Here is a 15,705-nt window from a genome sequence, read left to right on the forward strand (position 1 = left end):
AAAACGCGATAATCCGATGAATCGAGTCGGTGTACGCGAACGATATCTGGATCAGTTCTACCGCTGGTCGACACAAGCAGGTATGCGCGTGGCATTTCGCCATCGATTGTTTAACAAACAAGGAACCGCAAAGTGGCAGGTGGCATCGAGCACGCTTCGTTTGCAGTAACACTGACGTGCTCTGCAAGCCGCGTGCAAATGAATTAATAAAAACGCAAAATGAATGAGCAAATAACCGGTAGAAAAACGACGCGCCTGTATCTGAGTTAACGAGGTCGTTTATCCATCAACGAATTACCCATCTCTTTCCTTTTTCAAGACCGCTTTTCCTAGCGTGCTTCCGACTAGTCGAACGTGCCCTCGCAAAAGTATCTTTTTAAAGGAAGACAAACTCGAGAAACGATTCGCTGGACGTTGATGCTTTGTTATTCATCGACGAGAATCGACGAATACGAAACACAAAGAGAGAACGTGCATCGATAAACAGTACTGATGAAACAGTGTCAACGAAGAACGCCCACTTGTAATATATAACGAAGCATTTCAATGACAGAGTAAACTACAGAGAAGGTATAAAAAACACGATAGACGCGAGAAAAAGTACAAAACATCGGGATCCGTGACCGAGTACCATTAGGTTTGAGAATTTTCGTAGCGACGTTTACCGGTGAAAATAGGAAAACCCTGGTGGCCAACTACGGAAAAGTTAAGCCGGTGATTACGATAACGATATTGGCCTGGTTAATAGCTAAGGGCGTGCGACACTGCAGTCGCGCGCGTGCTCCCAACGATTAGGGTGGTTAAACGTAAAATTGCAGCTATTCAGCCTTTTATTAAGAGCCTGCGTCTGGTGCAACGGATTGCACAAGCTTGCGCGAGAAGTTTCATTTCTTCGCTATTTTCTACGTTTATCTTCGAATTTTCTAATTGTACAAAATGTCCTAATCGTAGAAATTTTTAACGATCGAAAACCGAACGTGCTGATTAACCTCGTTTGTCTGATTTCAGGAATTGGTGTTAACCACCGATGGTGACAAAAGATTGAGCCCGCACACCAGCAGGATAGCGGTGAGCAATTGTTCGTCCGTGATCCTGATGAACTCGAGCCTAGCCTCGATGGTCGGACTCCGTGCGGTAGACCTGATCAACGTGGCGAACTTAAGCCTAGTCAGACAGAGCTTCGAGCTGTCCCCGCAGAATACACGCACACGAATATCCGTGAGGAACTGCAGCATCGACACGATACCGAGTTTCGTCTTTCGAGGCGACGTTGAAGCGATCATCTTCGAAAATGTAAGGATCGGCCAGCTGAGCGCGTTCTCGTTCGCGAATCTGGTACACACGGAGAAGCTGAAGCTGGAAAACTGTCGTATCGAGAGCATCGAGGCACAAGCGTTTAAGAAGTTCGACGTGGGCCACCTGCACGTGATCGGAAGTAGCTTCGGGGATCAGGTGCCCAGTAGGACGATGAACGATATCGAGGTTTACCACACTTTCATGCTAGACGGTGTGAAAATGGGTACAGTGAGAAGCGAAGCTTTCATCGTGAGGAGTCCACGGACTGTGGCGATACAAAATTGTATCGTAGAGAGCTTGGAAAGCGAGGCTTTCGACGTGACCGCGAGGGGGCCGGTGATAATCAAGAACAACAGCTTCGACAGCCTCTCGATAGGTGCTTTTCTCGGTATACGAGCGGATCCCGAAGCGAGAACACCACCTGCCTCCCTACCGACCAACCTACACGACCTTATCTTTAAGAATAACAGCGTGGTCAACTTCGAGGAGGGCTCGATGATGTTCGACCGGAGTAGCTTTCGTCTCGAGCTAGACAACCTCTTGGTCGACCAACCGTGCGACTGTCAGATGTTGCCCGTATGGAAGAACAACATTCTCAATTACACGAACGTCTACTCAAGGTTTTACATCAAACAGAACACCGGACTACCCCGTACGTTATCGCCTCCGGACGCCATCAACGAAACGCCCGAAACGTTCCTTTGCTCCGATGGCGAAGTGAACGGGGTGCCAACGAGTTTCATCGAGTACGAGACACGACATTGTTCACTGGGTGGATCCATACTAGTCTTTGTCCTGATAATCGCGGGCTTACTCGTGCTACTGATACTGCTCACCTGTCTGATCATCTGGTGCTGTAGGAGGCGTCGTCGAAATAGCAGGAAGAAATGGACCAGCGTGCCGATGAACGCACCTGACGTCGTGTCGAAGAAGAACGGGGTGATCGGCAGAGAAGCGGCCTCGTCGGCCGCACCGGTCGACAGCCGGATAACGATGGTCGTGCCCGATGGCAGGCTCTACAGGGAGACCGAATTTCACGTGATCGTTGAGAAGGCCGAACCATTGACCACCGAATTGTAACGAGAACCTTCACACGGCTCGACGACGAGGGCCGTGGTAGCTCAAGTCGAAGAAGAATTCGAGTGGTCCGACACTTCGAGCCGTTTTCGCGTGTACAAGCTGTGAACCGGATCAGGACAAGACGATGTACTTTAAACCGGTGCTGGTCAACGATGTGTGACGAACACGTGCACCGGTTTCTCAGTGCGAGTTAAGAGTCGAGGAGAGTTTGTGTAACACGCGTATAGTGATCGATGTATGGTGATCGTTAACGTTCAGGACTAGAGCGGAACTCTTCTAACGAAGAACGCGATCCAACGCACTTCCTCTATGAAGGAGGTTCCTTGAAGAAATTTTTCACGTACTATTATCGATTAAGCAGTGTTGCGTCTAAACGAAAATAGAACGAGAGATATCGATCTCGAATCTCTCTTGTTTTCAATTTAATCGACTATCCTCCTAGTACAAGGCAGTTCGTAAGCTTCCATAATTTACATATCACGAACGAACGCCAATTATCCAACGCGTCTCACCCTGCTCCCATTTTTTTTCTCTCTTCTTCGTTCTCGTCTTCTTTGAACGCAGTCACGTTCCTCTTCACAATTAAGAGTTTTTCCTCTCTTCCACGATCGAGGTCACGTGCATGGATAATCGGCGCGTCGTTGTTAGTTAAGTTTATCATGTTAAGTAGCTTCCAAAAGAGGGCCAGTGTCGTTTCGCGAAGATTGGAACGAAGCTTCGACGAACCGATACACGCAAGGAAAAAAAAGGCTAAGAGATAACGAGAGAGAGAGAGAGAGAGAGAGAGAGAGAGGCGAGAAAGAAGAACAGGAGACGAGACGAGAAAAGTGTACAAAGGAGAGCGATCGAAGGCAAATCCTAAACTCGCTGACTTGTGTAAGATACGCGATTGGATCGACCTTTCGTACTTGGTCGTATTTAAGTTTATCGATCGATAGCACGCTTGTCGACGCACCGCGTCGCGCCTTGATCAACGTTTCAAGCGAATGCATGCTGTGTGAACCAACAACCGACAAATTATCTAACTATGATCGCGCGTTCGCTCGGAAACCAGTGCCATCCCTATACAGATGTGAGTTCGTGCATAATTCATTTAAAGACACGTTCGATCCTCGAAGCAAAAGAGAAAAATACGAAATAGAAGGTAGCTGAATATTCGTGAGTTCGAAACGAACCGAGAACCAAAATTATTCACCCTCTTAACGCCCCTTCTTCCAACCAAATCACTGTACTATCTACTTCGATTTTAATTGCGTTTCCAATCGCAATTATGCTTGTAACACAATAAAAGATATTACCTGATACCCCTTGACAATACGAAATAATGAATTGATATGCGAATATATCTGATATTACTATTAAGCGCAGAGAGAACGAAGATAGCGTACTATGAGGCGAGATAATCGAATCTTGTAATCTACGTTACGTACACGTCATAGATTAACGAAACTTACATTACGAGAGCTCGTTACATTAACGAGAAAATTTTCGTTCCGATTCGATGTAACAAACAACGAGCATAGCTCGATTCTTCTCAAGTGTTCAAAACCCTTTCTGCCCACCCGATCCTTGCGTATTCGTTAATTTATTGTATTATTTCACTGCGACATGTTTTATTTATGAGCTTTGGACTTAACCAATAAATTGTTGTTATTGTTATCATTCCGATCGGTATCTAATTTTGATAAACGAGCGGCGAGGGACACCCTCGGCGAACCCAATCGATTCATCACGAGGCAAACGATTCGCGTTTACGAATTCCCTCGCTAATCTCGAAAGCGTGCAAGTCCCTGACTAATGCGCGCATACGTTCAACGTAAAACCACAACCGACTGCCGCGCTTAAGTATCGTTCCACGCTCCTCGAGCTACCGCTTCCAGTGTGATTAATAGACCCGATATAATTCGTCGTCCTCTCTATTTCATCAAGGTAAGCACCGGTGGTATTTTACTCGTCGAAGATGAGAGCACGTGAAGCACGTACGAGGTGAAAGGTAGCCTTTGGAATTCGAAAAACGAAGAAACGCCGCGGTATACCTATTACGTTGAACGAGAACGACTCGCGAAAGACGATTCGTTCGATGTTGGAATGGACCGTTTTGCGTTTTAAAGTACAATGCCGAAGCAGTACCGTAAGCGGAGTTCTGTGGCATCGCGTGTGCAGCTATCTCGCGCACGTGTTAGCCATGCATTATTGATATCGCCACCACTTGCTCCACACGTAATGACTCTTGCAGCGTTGTTTCTTTTTATCCTCGAGCGTCGAGCAAAAATTGGTTCTCTCTGAGTTTCTCGAGATTATTCAGCGACCTTTCCGTCGTTACCTTGAGCTTCGTCCAAGCACGCCCAATTAGAGACCGCGCGCGAAGAAGTAGCGCGAGTCCAATAGAAGCTGGACTCATCTACCAGCTTTATATGTATTCACGCGTACAAATCCACGAGCGCACGCGCGAATATACAAGTACAATTATCGTACTTTGATGAAAGATTAAGTTTTTCTAAGGACATTTAGTTGTAATTATCGTGAGACTGTGATATAACGACAGCCGATTGTATAATTTGTTTTACATCGAAAGGGACGTCGTACCATCGATAACGAGGAGATAATAAAGATGAAGTTGATGCATAGTACACGACAATCAATTAGATACCTAATATTCCTAAAATATATCTCTCATACCCTCCTTCAGTATATCGCTTCCTTTTTCTCTTTACGCGTAATTATAGATACGAATTCACGTAACGTGTTTATGAAAAAATTTACGATATATCGTCATCGAATCGATCATCGGTTATTTTCAGTTGCTCGCGTGCAAACGTGAATGCTACCATGTCGATTAATTTTTCCGTAATAGAATAGCACCGATTCATAAGCTGCGTTTCAACAAAGCAATTATAGCCGGAACTCAACGGAGGTGATTCAGTTTTTATGAATCCATCAATCGATTCGCTGTTTGATACGCAGTCCTAGTTGAACGTTTCGATAGAACTGACACGGAAAAGGAAGTAACATGATAAACAAACATTTTCTATTATATTAACAACGAAGAATTTTATTCGTATCTCCTTTACTCGTTTTACTTGATAGTATTATGTGAACGACATTATGTTACCAATAAAAGCGTTACTCCTTTTTAACGTCAGTTCTTTAGCGACTGGTTGCATAAAATGAAGCGTTGTGATTCAGCACTTACCTGAATGGAAGCACACCGTCGAGCGCCTGGGAGACCGTAGGAGGTGAAGCTAGAGCAAATCCTCGTCCAAGTAACGTTGAGTGTACGGAGAAAATCCTCTTTGCAGTTTCTTGCATGAGTTCCAAATCCTCTCCTACTTCTTCGTCTGAAAAGGTACAGTCAAATTCATTAAGTAACGAAACAATTGTCAAATACGATTGTATATTTCAAACTACGTATGTATGACGGAAAGAAACTCTGAATCTCTGAATTATATGAAAGAAATATTATTACGATTAAGATAAGTAATACATACTAGACACGGGCGGTAATGGAAGATTTCTCTTCATGAGACTCGCGGCACAGGCACCACCAAGAAATGATAATTCAATTTCCAGGTTTTTCAAACCATTTCCCGATGTTATCCAGTCGTATCCAATAACCAGACATTTGAATCCGTATGTAACTGCTCTGTCGTTCCTCATGTAATCGGAAGCGGTTTCCAACGAAAACATAACTTCATTTCCTGAAATAATAAATAAATCGATTGATATCGATTAAGCATGCAACTGAAATTATTCTGCAAAACGATCGCTTACCTGGTAATACGATCGCGTTTTGAGGCCATTGACTTGGTACATTACTCAATTTACGCAATACAGGCCAATGTAGGGGTACATCTTCTGTTGATGTGCCTATCCTAAAAATATATATATATCCTCAAAATAGATGATATTACGTAATTGTTTTTCGCTGTGAAACTTGTAGACAATATGAATTAATTATGCTTACCCCATAAGAGAAGGAGAGATTATGTTTGGAATATACAATTGTAAATAATCTTCTGGTTGAGCTGTGCCACATTCTGGTGTGAATTCGATGGTTAACCACTTGACCGTTTCTGGGAAGGTGACCCTATAGTGAGACACGGTAGCAGGTTTATAAGGATGATCGCTTTCCAGCCAAGTATAATGATGACTAGAAGTAATGGGTGTGGAAACGTGAGATTGAGCTTCACTTTCTTGAGATATTTCAGACGATCCCATTGCAGACAGCAAGTTAAGTGCCGCAACATGGGGTAACATTTCTTGAATTAAAGTAAGAATTTGTACACCACTCTATAAAAGAAATAATTTGTTAAAACTGGAACGAAAAATAATAATAATTAGAAAAAATACAAGATTGTTAGTCTTACCCTAGGGTCCGATGTAGTCAGAGGACTTATATGTGCCATAACCAATGGTAGAAGAGTTGTCACAAATGTCGCATTTCCAAGAACTTCGGTAGCTACCATTTCTTCCGCCCTTTCCCTCGCTAACGTAAAAATTTCGTTTGATCTTTGAATAATCGTAGCTGTCATAGCAAGAGCACATTTCCTTGCTTGCGCCTCAGCCATTGCTTTACTTGTATGCTGACCGTCAGAGTCTTGGGGATTTGAATGATAAAGTATGTGCGGTATTTGACCTCTGGTCTGTGTTGTACCTACAAAGATAATACATGTTATTATTCCTATTTAAAGAAACACAATATGTTTTACGTATAACAATGCACCATTGAAGCTTAAGGAGCAAGCCGTGAAGGTAAACGTAGTTCCGTCAGGTCCTTTAACGACGCTTAAACCAGCATCGCCATTACTTGTACGGCCTCCACGATTCCTCAGTCTAATAGCGTACTTTACATTTTCCTTAATGGGTACAGGTTTATCAAATTTTAACTCTACTATATCATTAACACAATCATCTGGTCCGAAAGAGCCTCGTGTAAAATCCAAACTACTCCAACGTTGAGTGTGAGATGGATCATTGCCTGTGTTATTTTGCTGCAACATGTACGATACGATAATGTTTACGACAATAAAATAATTAGTTTTATACGAAAGTTTAAGATAATACTCACATCATCAAGTAGTTCTAATTCATAGTCATACATTCCAACACCTCCATAAATACCCACTCCAGCGATAACGATACCAGGTCTGTCGACTGAAAAGCAAATTGCATCTGGAGAGCCATTACCGGTATTCCACGATCTTGTTTGATTTACTCGGGTAAATCTCGAAGGTGTAGTATACATAAGTCTGCCACAGGCTGCTTGAAGTTCATCCTCATTCCCACTAGATTGTGCCGCTAATTCAGCAATCACTCGCGCTAACAAATAGCAACAATGAAGTACCAGTTCTGGCAGTGATTGTGTCTTTTTTCTACAAAGACTTTTCTTCACAGGAACTAGAGTCAAATCTAATAGTCTATCAAGAACGTCACGAAATGACCAGTTTAAAGTTTCTTTGCCAGAATTTTCCACTTGAGATTTATAACTAATTTGTTCCACTAAAATTGGGTATTGATGACTTTCGGTTGAATTTATCATTAGTAAGCCCGTATTGTCGGATGTACTAAGTTGCCGTTTTATACTATCACTGCTATCCATGATGTTATTTAGAATTGGGAATGTACATCGAAGACGAATAGTAGGATTGCACAGTGCTGCTAAAACAGCCGATAACAATCGATCTTTTGTGGATTGCCCTTGCTCCTGTAAAATACCGTAAATTATATAATAAATACCTTTTAATTCATAAAATTGCGAAATGTATACATACTCTGTCAATTTCTGATAGTAGGTCGCATAGAGATGTCCACTTCAAAGACGCTGTCGGATAAAATGCATGATAACAGGCTACAAATGTTCTGTGACATTCGTCTAATATACTATTTGTCATCTTATTATTTATGGCACTAGGACCTACACAAATTATTTTATTATACAAATGAAAAACAATATTTAAAATAAAAAATTGTATTGCACGTAAACTTACTTTTGCTTAGTCGCGTCTTTCCTTTGCTCTTCGTATTTAATGGTACAGTATCGGATAAAATTTGATGTAACAATGCACGTATTTCACCAATACATTCTGCTAGTCGTACTGATTCAGCTGGAGTTTTCTTTCCCACTACAAGCCATTAACATTATTTTAAAATAATACTTAAAAATTTGATATAAAATTCACTACACACCTTGATTAGGATAAATCTCATTGGTGTAGGTTCTAAGTAACCGTAAACTAGCTTTACTAATGTAAACTAAACGTTCCACTTCAAGGAGCGCGTGAAATGAAGTGGCATGAGCCATGGTATCATTTAATGTTGCTTTTAATGTATTCCAGCTCCACTGAAGGAGAGATATTAATGATTGGAAACATTCCTAAAAAAGGAACACTTTTATTTACATTACTCTGCATTTAATATTAGAACTAGATACGTACTTTAGTGACTGTTCTGCTGAAATCTCTTTTTAAGACATAAATGGGTTCAATTCGATCTCTTTGCCTATTAGAAGTTGGATTATCTGGTGTAACAATTCGATACAATAATTGTGGAATTTGACCGGCATTTACATCGGATCCATTATTGGATCTCTTCGAAGATTTAAAATAAAACATAACTCTAGTGGAAGAAACAATTAAAAAACGTAATATTCATCATAAATTTACATTCTTTGGAGTAAAAAGGTTGTTTTTACTAACTGGTCTTCTGTTGTGACCATTCCTTGACCACCAGAACCACAGTCGCTAGAAGGGCCGCTAATTTTAGCCCACGCAACGTACCATCTATTTGCTATTACAGGAACTGGTTCATAAAATAAAATAGAATATTTCTGTCTCGGTCCACATTCGTATGGTATTTCCTCAGATTCTGCTAGAAGCTCGCCATCATTTTCTTGATCTCCTCCATCCAATCCAATATCAAAGATCTAAGATGATGTTTAATATAAGTCTTGGCATAATATTTCATAATGTATTAAGACTATAATATTAGTACTTTTATTTTTGCCGTATATTCTCCTCGACCTCCAAACAATCCGTATCCTCCTAACATGATATCAGTGTCAGACATAAATCTAATAGCCTCGATGGAATGTGCAGAATACCCCCAACCGCCACCATGGCCTAAAGATGCCCAGGATATATACTAAACAGATATTAAAAAATATTTATCTTTTTTCATCTTTTTTATACTCACTTTCAAATCTATTAACTGTAACAAAATCTTCACGACTATACGCTTTTCCGTGTGTTGATTGGTTGCAATCATCTTCTTCTATTATAGACAAATTTTCATCTTGTGCTTGTGTAAGAGTATCCAAACAACCCAATAAATGCATTGCAGCCTGAGAACGTGTTACAAAACAGTTTGAAACTACCGGTAATGCTAAACCTGGACTCAAAATGGACTCTTCCAATCCAGGAATTGTTCTAGCTTCTGTTGATATAATATTATATAAACTTATTTCACTATTTATAGGATTAAAAGTCCAAATCACGTTATACAAAGGATCTAAACACGTCGCACAATTACTGAAATCAACTTGATCTGGTCCACTGTAACTGTTACAAGTACCATCTCTTTTACTTATAACTAAACATTTGAAAGAATTTGCATGATCAGTTTGATGTGGAATTAAAACTGAAACAAGTTTTTATAATTAGATGCATTTTGTAATGTAATAATGATGGAAATATAATTTACGAAAGAGGACATACTTATGCAATTTTTATTTGCCATAACAGTACTCCTTGTTAAACTAATAGAATTTATTTCATCAATTTTGACATAAGTTTGATCTCCACTTGCACCAACCCATGTTGCTCTTCTACCCCATTGTGGACCAATATTTGGAACTACATTAGGATAACAATGTCGGGGCTGTGTTCTATCAGAACGACGACTAACTTGCGGAGAAGAATTTGAGAGTTCATTTTGTCCATTCCACCAATTTATGCCCAATTGTCCTTTCTATGTAAAAAAAAAATATATATATATATATATATTGCACTGCTTTTTTTGTTATTATGGATAACATGGTTCTTAATACAAACTTGATAAGCTCCAAATGTAAACACTTCCCCCTTTGATGTAAGTACAACGGTGTGATTGCTTCCAGCAACAACTTGTGTTGCAATCCCTGGTAGCTTAACATGAACTGGACCAGCATGTGCTACCAAATCTCCTACACCTAACTGACCATATATGTTACTACCAAATGTATAAACTTCTCCATTTTGTAAGAGTACCACTGTATGTAACACAATATAATGGTTAAACTTCATTCTATAAATTTACTGAAAGAACTTAATATATATTTTGAAGCATTACCTGTATGATGTAAGCCACATGATACTTGAACCACAGGACTTTCACTAGGTATAGGAACTCTAGCTGGTGATATACTAGCAATTCTTGTAGCATCACCTCGTTCAATGTCACTTCCGCCAATACCTTCCTCATTTATTGAATTAGTACCTAATCCGAATGCCACTTTTCCAGCAATTTTTTGAATCACACTTGGCCCAGCTACTTTGCATAAAATTTATTGTTATATTAACCATCATAATTCTACTTAATTTTAAAATATATCCACTACATCTATTTTATACAGACATCTTTGATTATTCGGACCTTTTATCTTCAATCCATACTTCGCAGTACTCGGGCCTGCTTTCGTTCTCTGTTTTTGCTTTATTTCTCCTAAGCATCTTTGTAAATATTCTCGAAAATTTGAACTTGATCTACCTACAATGTGATATAAATAATTTTGAAAAATGTTTGATCAATATTAGTTTATTAATTTCAGATCAAATTTTTACCATTAGTACAACTTTTCCTTGCACAAGTGCGACAGCATCCACATTCCGCGCATCCACTATCCCCTTCACCACATCCACATTCCCTAAAAATACAAACTTTAATTTCTTATATTATATGTATGATTTACCATACGTACTGGCCTGGATTTCGATCCGGACGTATACTGCTTAAACATGATATACTGTAGCCAGTGCATTCTCGGCATACTGTGCAAACCATGCAAACACGATGCCTCCATTGATGTAATCCTGGCGGACACATTCCTTTTGTTTCTTCCCAATCTTCAGTAGATTCCATACCATCTAAACAGATTTAAGAATATTAATTTCCTTTTATATGTTATTAAGGAACATTAGAAATATATAATTTCTATATATATATAACTTCTTAATAATTCTATAACAGTTATATGTAATTACCCTCTTCAGTTACTAAAAGTTCTTCCTCTGCTGAACCTATTTCTACAGCAACTGAGGAGACATCTTTATTTATAGAACTATGAACTGTATTAAAATCTCTACCACATTGTCCTTTATTGTTAATTCCAAATGTGTACAAATGTCCTTTGTTAGTTAATGCTGCAGCGTGAGCTTTGCCTAATGAAACATGAACAACACAAACATCTCTGAGATCAGTAACTATTCCTGAAGCAGGGTCACTATGCAATGTATCTTTGCCAAACATCAACAAGGAACCCTCCTTTGTAACTAATGCAGTTGATCCATTGTTACAAGCTGCATCCACAATAAACTGCCCTTCTACTTTTGATATTTTTTTTGGTTTAACTGGCTTAGGTTGTCGTCTAACTTTGTCTAAAAATAAAAGATATATGAAAATATATGCCAAAGCATATTATCAATTTTACGTCATAGACTAATAATATATTTACTATTATCACCGTCTTCTCCGCGCCTAGCAGTCCCAGCAAATAAAACTGAACCATCTTCCATAACCATCACCACATGTTGACCATCATGACCAGCTGCAAAATTTACAAGCCTCTGTCCCCTTAGAAGTGTTAGTTCTATCCATCTGTTAGGCCTTGTATTATTTTTCATACCAAGGGAAGTTCCTTTTCCACTATATAGAACCTTTAATATGCAATATAATATGTATATTTCACGTCTCTATATAATTTTTAACATATTAAAAAACATTACATGTTGCTTACTTTTCCAGACACAGTTTTTAGTAATGCAAACTCTTTTCCTGCAGTAACTGTAACTATTTCATCATCACAGCCTGGATTTAATGTATGAGTGGTTTGTTCTTCATCAAAAACAGCGTATCCAAAAACATCTACACATTTTCTTGCCAATTTTAACGGCAATTCTGATGCGACTGTTACTGGATTACTTAATGTATTTATTGTTCTGACTACAAAACCATCCTGTTAAAACGTAAAATATAAAATTTATATTCTTTTTTAATTAATATAAATTTTAGAAACACTAATTCAAAAGCAGGAACTAACATCTTTTCCAGCAGTTATCATTCCTAAACATTCACCATCAGAAAACATAACAGAGGATGACCAGTCACGACCTTCTAAAACAGCAATCTCCGTAACTGAAAGAGTTTCTGCATCAATAATTAATAACTCGCTCTGTTTTCTCGGTGTATATTTAAAATAAAGCGTGTTCTAAAAAAAATTAATTGTTAAAAGAATATTTTTTATAGATATAATTATGCATAAAAAGTTAATACTTAATTAAACTAACATTGGCATAACCAAGCCAACCCGTTTCTGTTGGATAAAAATCCGCTTTATGAACATACATATGACCCCAAATAGTTCCTCCATGACCACTACCAATCTTCAATAATCCTCTACATGTATGCAGATACAGGTACTTTCCATCGCTCACAAAACTTCGTCCATTTAGTATTATATTACTTATCTCATTTGGTAACTTAAGCGTAGAAGTATAAATCTTAGCACACTTAGGAACTCCATATGTAATCCAGTCTGGCCGTACAAGTTTTCCAAGTAAAACAGCTTGTACACTTCTTTGCAAAGATGTTAATACACATGGCATCTACAACATATAAATTATAATCTCTAAAAATTTAGAAAGATATTCTATAGTATTACGAATTTGTAAAAGGATTTACTTGAATATTTTGAACTGCTAATGCTCTTGGACACATGAGTAAAGCTGCTATTGCTGCCAATAAACGACCAGTATCTCCTCTAACAACCACAAGACTCAATAAACATGCACAAGCGACTGCGGTCAAATGACTGCCATCATTGGCAGCTGCTGATTCTGGGCCGTGTGAAGTTGCAAGATCCAATAATAGATCAAAAAGTGGATCTATGAAAAAAAATTTAATATGAACCTTAATATGAAGTTCACTATGAAGCAATAAATTTGTATGTACAAATGTTGATTTTTGTATATTACCAATAACATCATCTGGTTCAGATTTAAGGCCTTCAGGAAGTTGTCCTTGTAATACATCCAACAATGCTGACAGTGCTTTTGTACACAAAGCAGGTTCAATTGTTCTACTTTCTCTCATCAATGTAAAAACACTTCGTAAACCAATACCTACAATCTAAACATATTTGAACTCGTATATAATTCTTCCAATGTACATAATCTATAACTCTGATGGTTACCTTTGGTAAGCTCTGTAGAGTTGATATTCTTTCTTCATCATCACTCTCAGTATCAGTAGTTTCACAATATTCTGGCGAGGGTGGACGATTATAATTTGATACGCTACAAACTTCATTTGTTTTAGTATGCCTCTCCAAAATAGCACTCCTGACGCTAGCAAATACAGCAAATGCAGAAGCATTGCAGGATAATTCTATTTCTGGTGGATTATTGTAGTTTAAATCACCATTTAAGTCAATCTGTAAACATTGAAGGTACAGGTAACTCGTGTTACAAAAGAAAAAAAAAGAAAATACAAACATAAGAGAAAGTTAATAATACCTTTTTTTTATCCCTTTTACGTACAGATTTATTTTTTTTACATTTTCTCCATTCTTCCTTATTTCTAAAAAATAAAATATATAATGTACCACATAAAACGCTTTATAAATAATATATTATTAACAATTTTTTATAAGGAACGCATTTGCATTTATAAAGTATTCTAAAAACAAACAAGAAAATATATTACATGTTTATTCTTTTTAATGAATGACTATAAGTATATGTTTTTGCGTATTAGCATGTTAAATTAGATAGATAAATAACAATGGATAAATAATTCAAAATATCAATCACAAATTAATTTATAAATTAAGTCATTTACTTCATCTGAGAACTGTCAAACTGATAACCTAACATACAGCTTTAATAAACAAACAATTTTAGGTTATTTTAAACATCTACGAAAATCATGATATAATTTCGTAGTACGATAACATTGTATGACATATTTAGAGAAAACAGGAATAGAATTATCAGAAATTTTGTTGGAATTATTGAGTTTGATAAATGACAGATGAAGTCACCGCCAAAAGCGTCAAGTAAACAAAGGTGAAAGGAGGTTATACGCAATTCGCACCTCTGTGCTTCAGCAATACTTTTGAACAAATCATAAAAACATTTCACGTAATTCTCCGGTTCAGGCAGCAATCTTTCGTGATCCCCGGACACCATGTTGTAGACAAAATTTTCAACGTCCGAATCACCAATTCATTTTCGTAATACTATTGATCGTTGACATTCTCTCGCCTTTCCCATGTGATCGCATCGCACTATTTATAAAAAATACCATTCGACGATTTCTAACAAAGTATTTATTTATTTGGCCTACGATTTTAAATTCACATATATTAAATAATTTAACGGCATATTATTTTTGTAATATTCGAAAACGGCGAAAGATTCGCTTCTGATGTATGTTAAGAAATTCGTCTTAAAAGTACCAGACGGACCGCGACTGCTTTGCGACTTCGACTCTTCGATATATGTTATCACTTTAAAGCAGATTATCATTCGATATGGCGGCTACTTTTCAAATAACCTTCCTTTTATAACTGTAATTTTATAGAGCGGTTTATTGGCTGAATCCTACATTTGTTAAGATATTTACTAATATAACGAACTTCATACAACTTTATTATATGTAAATATAAAACGATACATGTGATAACTTTTATATATTCATTCCAAAGTGAAACATTCTCACAATATTTATATTTGTTGTTTATATGACTTTGTGATATAACGAGTATCTTTAAAATATAACGACTTTCTATTTAAAAATTTTATTTTATGAAATAATATGACTTTAGGTTATATAAATAAGAGTATAATTATTAAATTTCATTTCGTTATTAGAGCATAAAAAGCATGTCCTTATATATGAAAAATCTATATACAAGTTGTTGTTAACATTAATTCTGGAATATTATATATTTTTAAAATGTTTACGTTATTTAGTTAATGTTGTTACATCCAAAATTTGTGTTGTATAAAATTGTATTATATAAGAATTTCCATGTTCATATATTTTTTCAGTATAAGAAAATAATTAACATATAGA

General features: G+C 37.6%; 2 protein-coding genes across 11 annotated transcripts in view; one reads left to right on the plus strand and one right to left on the minus strand.

The window, feature by feature from the left end:
- LOC126921354 (uncharacterized) overlaps positions 1 to 5,003 on the plus strand; it is a 116,462-nt gene extending 111,459 nt beyond the window's left edge. For all 3 annotated transcript variants that reach the window (XM_050732887.1, XM_050732867.1, XM_050732877.1), the window contains one exon: positions 1,009 to 5,003. In XM_050732887.1, coding sequence (XP_050588844.1) covers positions 1,009 to 2,376 — 1,368 coding nt within the window. In that variant the 3' untranslated portion in view covers positions 2,377 to 5,003. The remainder of the gene's footprint in view (positions 1 to 1,008) is intronic.
- LOC126921060 (E3 ubiquitin-protein ligase MYCBP2) overlaps positions 1 to 15,108 on the minus strand; it is a 260,246-nt gene extending 245,138 nt beyond the window's left edge. For all 8 annotated transcript variants that reach the window (XM_050732278.1, XM_050732307.1, XM_050732258.1 and 5 more), the window contains exons 1-30: positions 14,722 to 15,108; positions 14,142 to 14,205; positions 13,820 to 14,059; positions 13,602 to 13,755; positions 13,309 to 13,511; positions 12,915 to 13,232; positions 12,668 to 12,835; positions 12,365 to 12,583; positions 12,083 to 12,284; positions 11,613 to 12,005; positions 11,330 to 11,495; positions 11,193 to 11,275; positions 10,987 to 11,118; positions 10,702 to 10,899; positions 10,425 to 10,621; positions 10,089 to 10,341; positions 9,568 to 10,011; positions 9,367 to 9,494; positions 9,072 to 9,298; positions 8,811 to 8,991; positions 8,563 to 8,749; positions 8,364 to 8,498; positions 8,148 to 8,290; positions 7,445 to 8,080; positions 7,100 to 7,367; positions 6,744 to 7,030; positions 6,341 to 6,666; positions 6,148 to 6,248; positions 5,865 to 6,074; positions 5,570 to 5,714 (exon numbers count right to left, since the gene is read on the minus strand). In XM_050732278.1, the coding sequence (XP_050588235.1) occupies positions 5,570 to 5,714; positions 5,865 to 6,074; positions 6,148 to 6,248; positions 6,341 to 6,666; positions 6,744 to 7,030; positions 7,100 to 7,367; positions 7,445 to 8,080; positions 8,148 to 8,290; positions 8,364 to 8,498; positions 8,563 to 8,749; positions 8,811 to 8,991; positions 9,072 to 9,298; positions 9,367 to 9,494; positions 9,568 to 10,011; positions 10,089 to 10,341; positions 10,425 to 10,621; positions 10,702 to 10,899; positions 10,987 to 11,118; positions 11,193 to 11,275; positions 11,330 to 11,495; positions 11,613 to 12,005; positions 12,083 to 12,284; positions 12,365 to 12,583; positions 12,668 to 12,835; positions 12,915 to 13,232; positions 13,309 to 13,511; positions 13,602 to 13,755; positions 13,820 to 14,059; positions 14,142 to 14,205; positions 14,722 to 14,816 (6,503 nt within the window). In that variant the 5' untranslated portion in view covers positions 14,817 to 15,108. The remainder of the gene's footprint in view (positions 1 to 5,569; positions 5,715 to 5,864; positions 6,075 to 6,147; positions 6,249 to 6,340; positions 6,667 to 6,743; positions 7,031 to 7,099; positions 7,368 to 7,444; positions 8,081 to 8,147; positions 8,291 to 8,363; positions 8,499 to 8,562; positions 8,750 to 8,810; positions 8,992 to 9,071; positions 9,299 to 9,366; positions 9,495 to 9,567; positions 10,012 to 10,088; positions 10,342 to 10,424; positions 10,622 to 10,701; positions 10,900 to 10,986; positions 11,119 to 11,192; positions 11,276 to 11,329; positions 11,496 to 11,612; positions 12,006 to 12,082; positions 12,285 to 12,364; positions 12,584 to 12,667; positions 12,836 to 12,914; positions 13,233 to 13,308; positions 13,512 to 13,601; positions 13,756 to 13,819; positions 14,060 to 14,141; positions 14,206 to 14,721) is intronic.
- Between the last annotated feature and the right edge of the window lie 597 nt (positions 15,109 to 15,705).

This window comes from Bombus affinis, chromosome 1 (assembly GCF_024516045.1).
Source record: "Bombus affinis isolate iyBomAffi1 chromosome 1, iyBomAffi1.2, whole genome shotgun sequence".
Classification (NCBI taxonomy): domain Eukaryota; kingdom Metazoa; phylum Arthropoda; class Insecta; order Hymenoptera; family Apidae; genus Bombus; species Bombus affinis.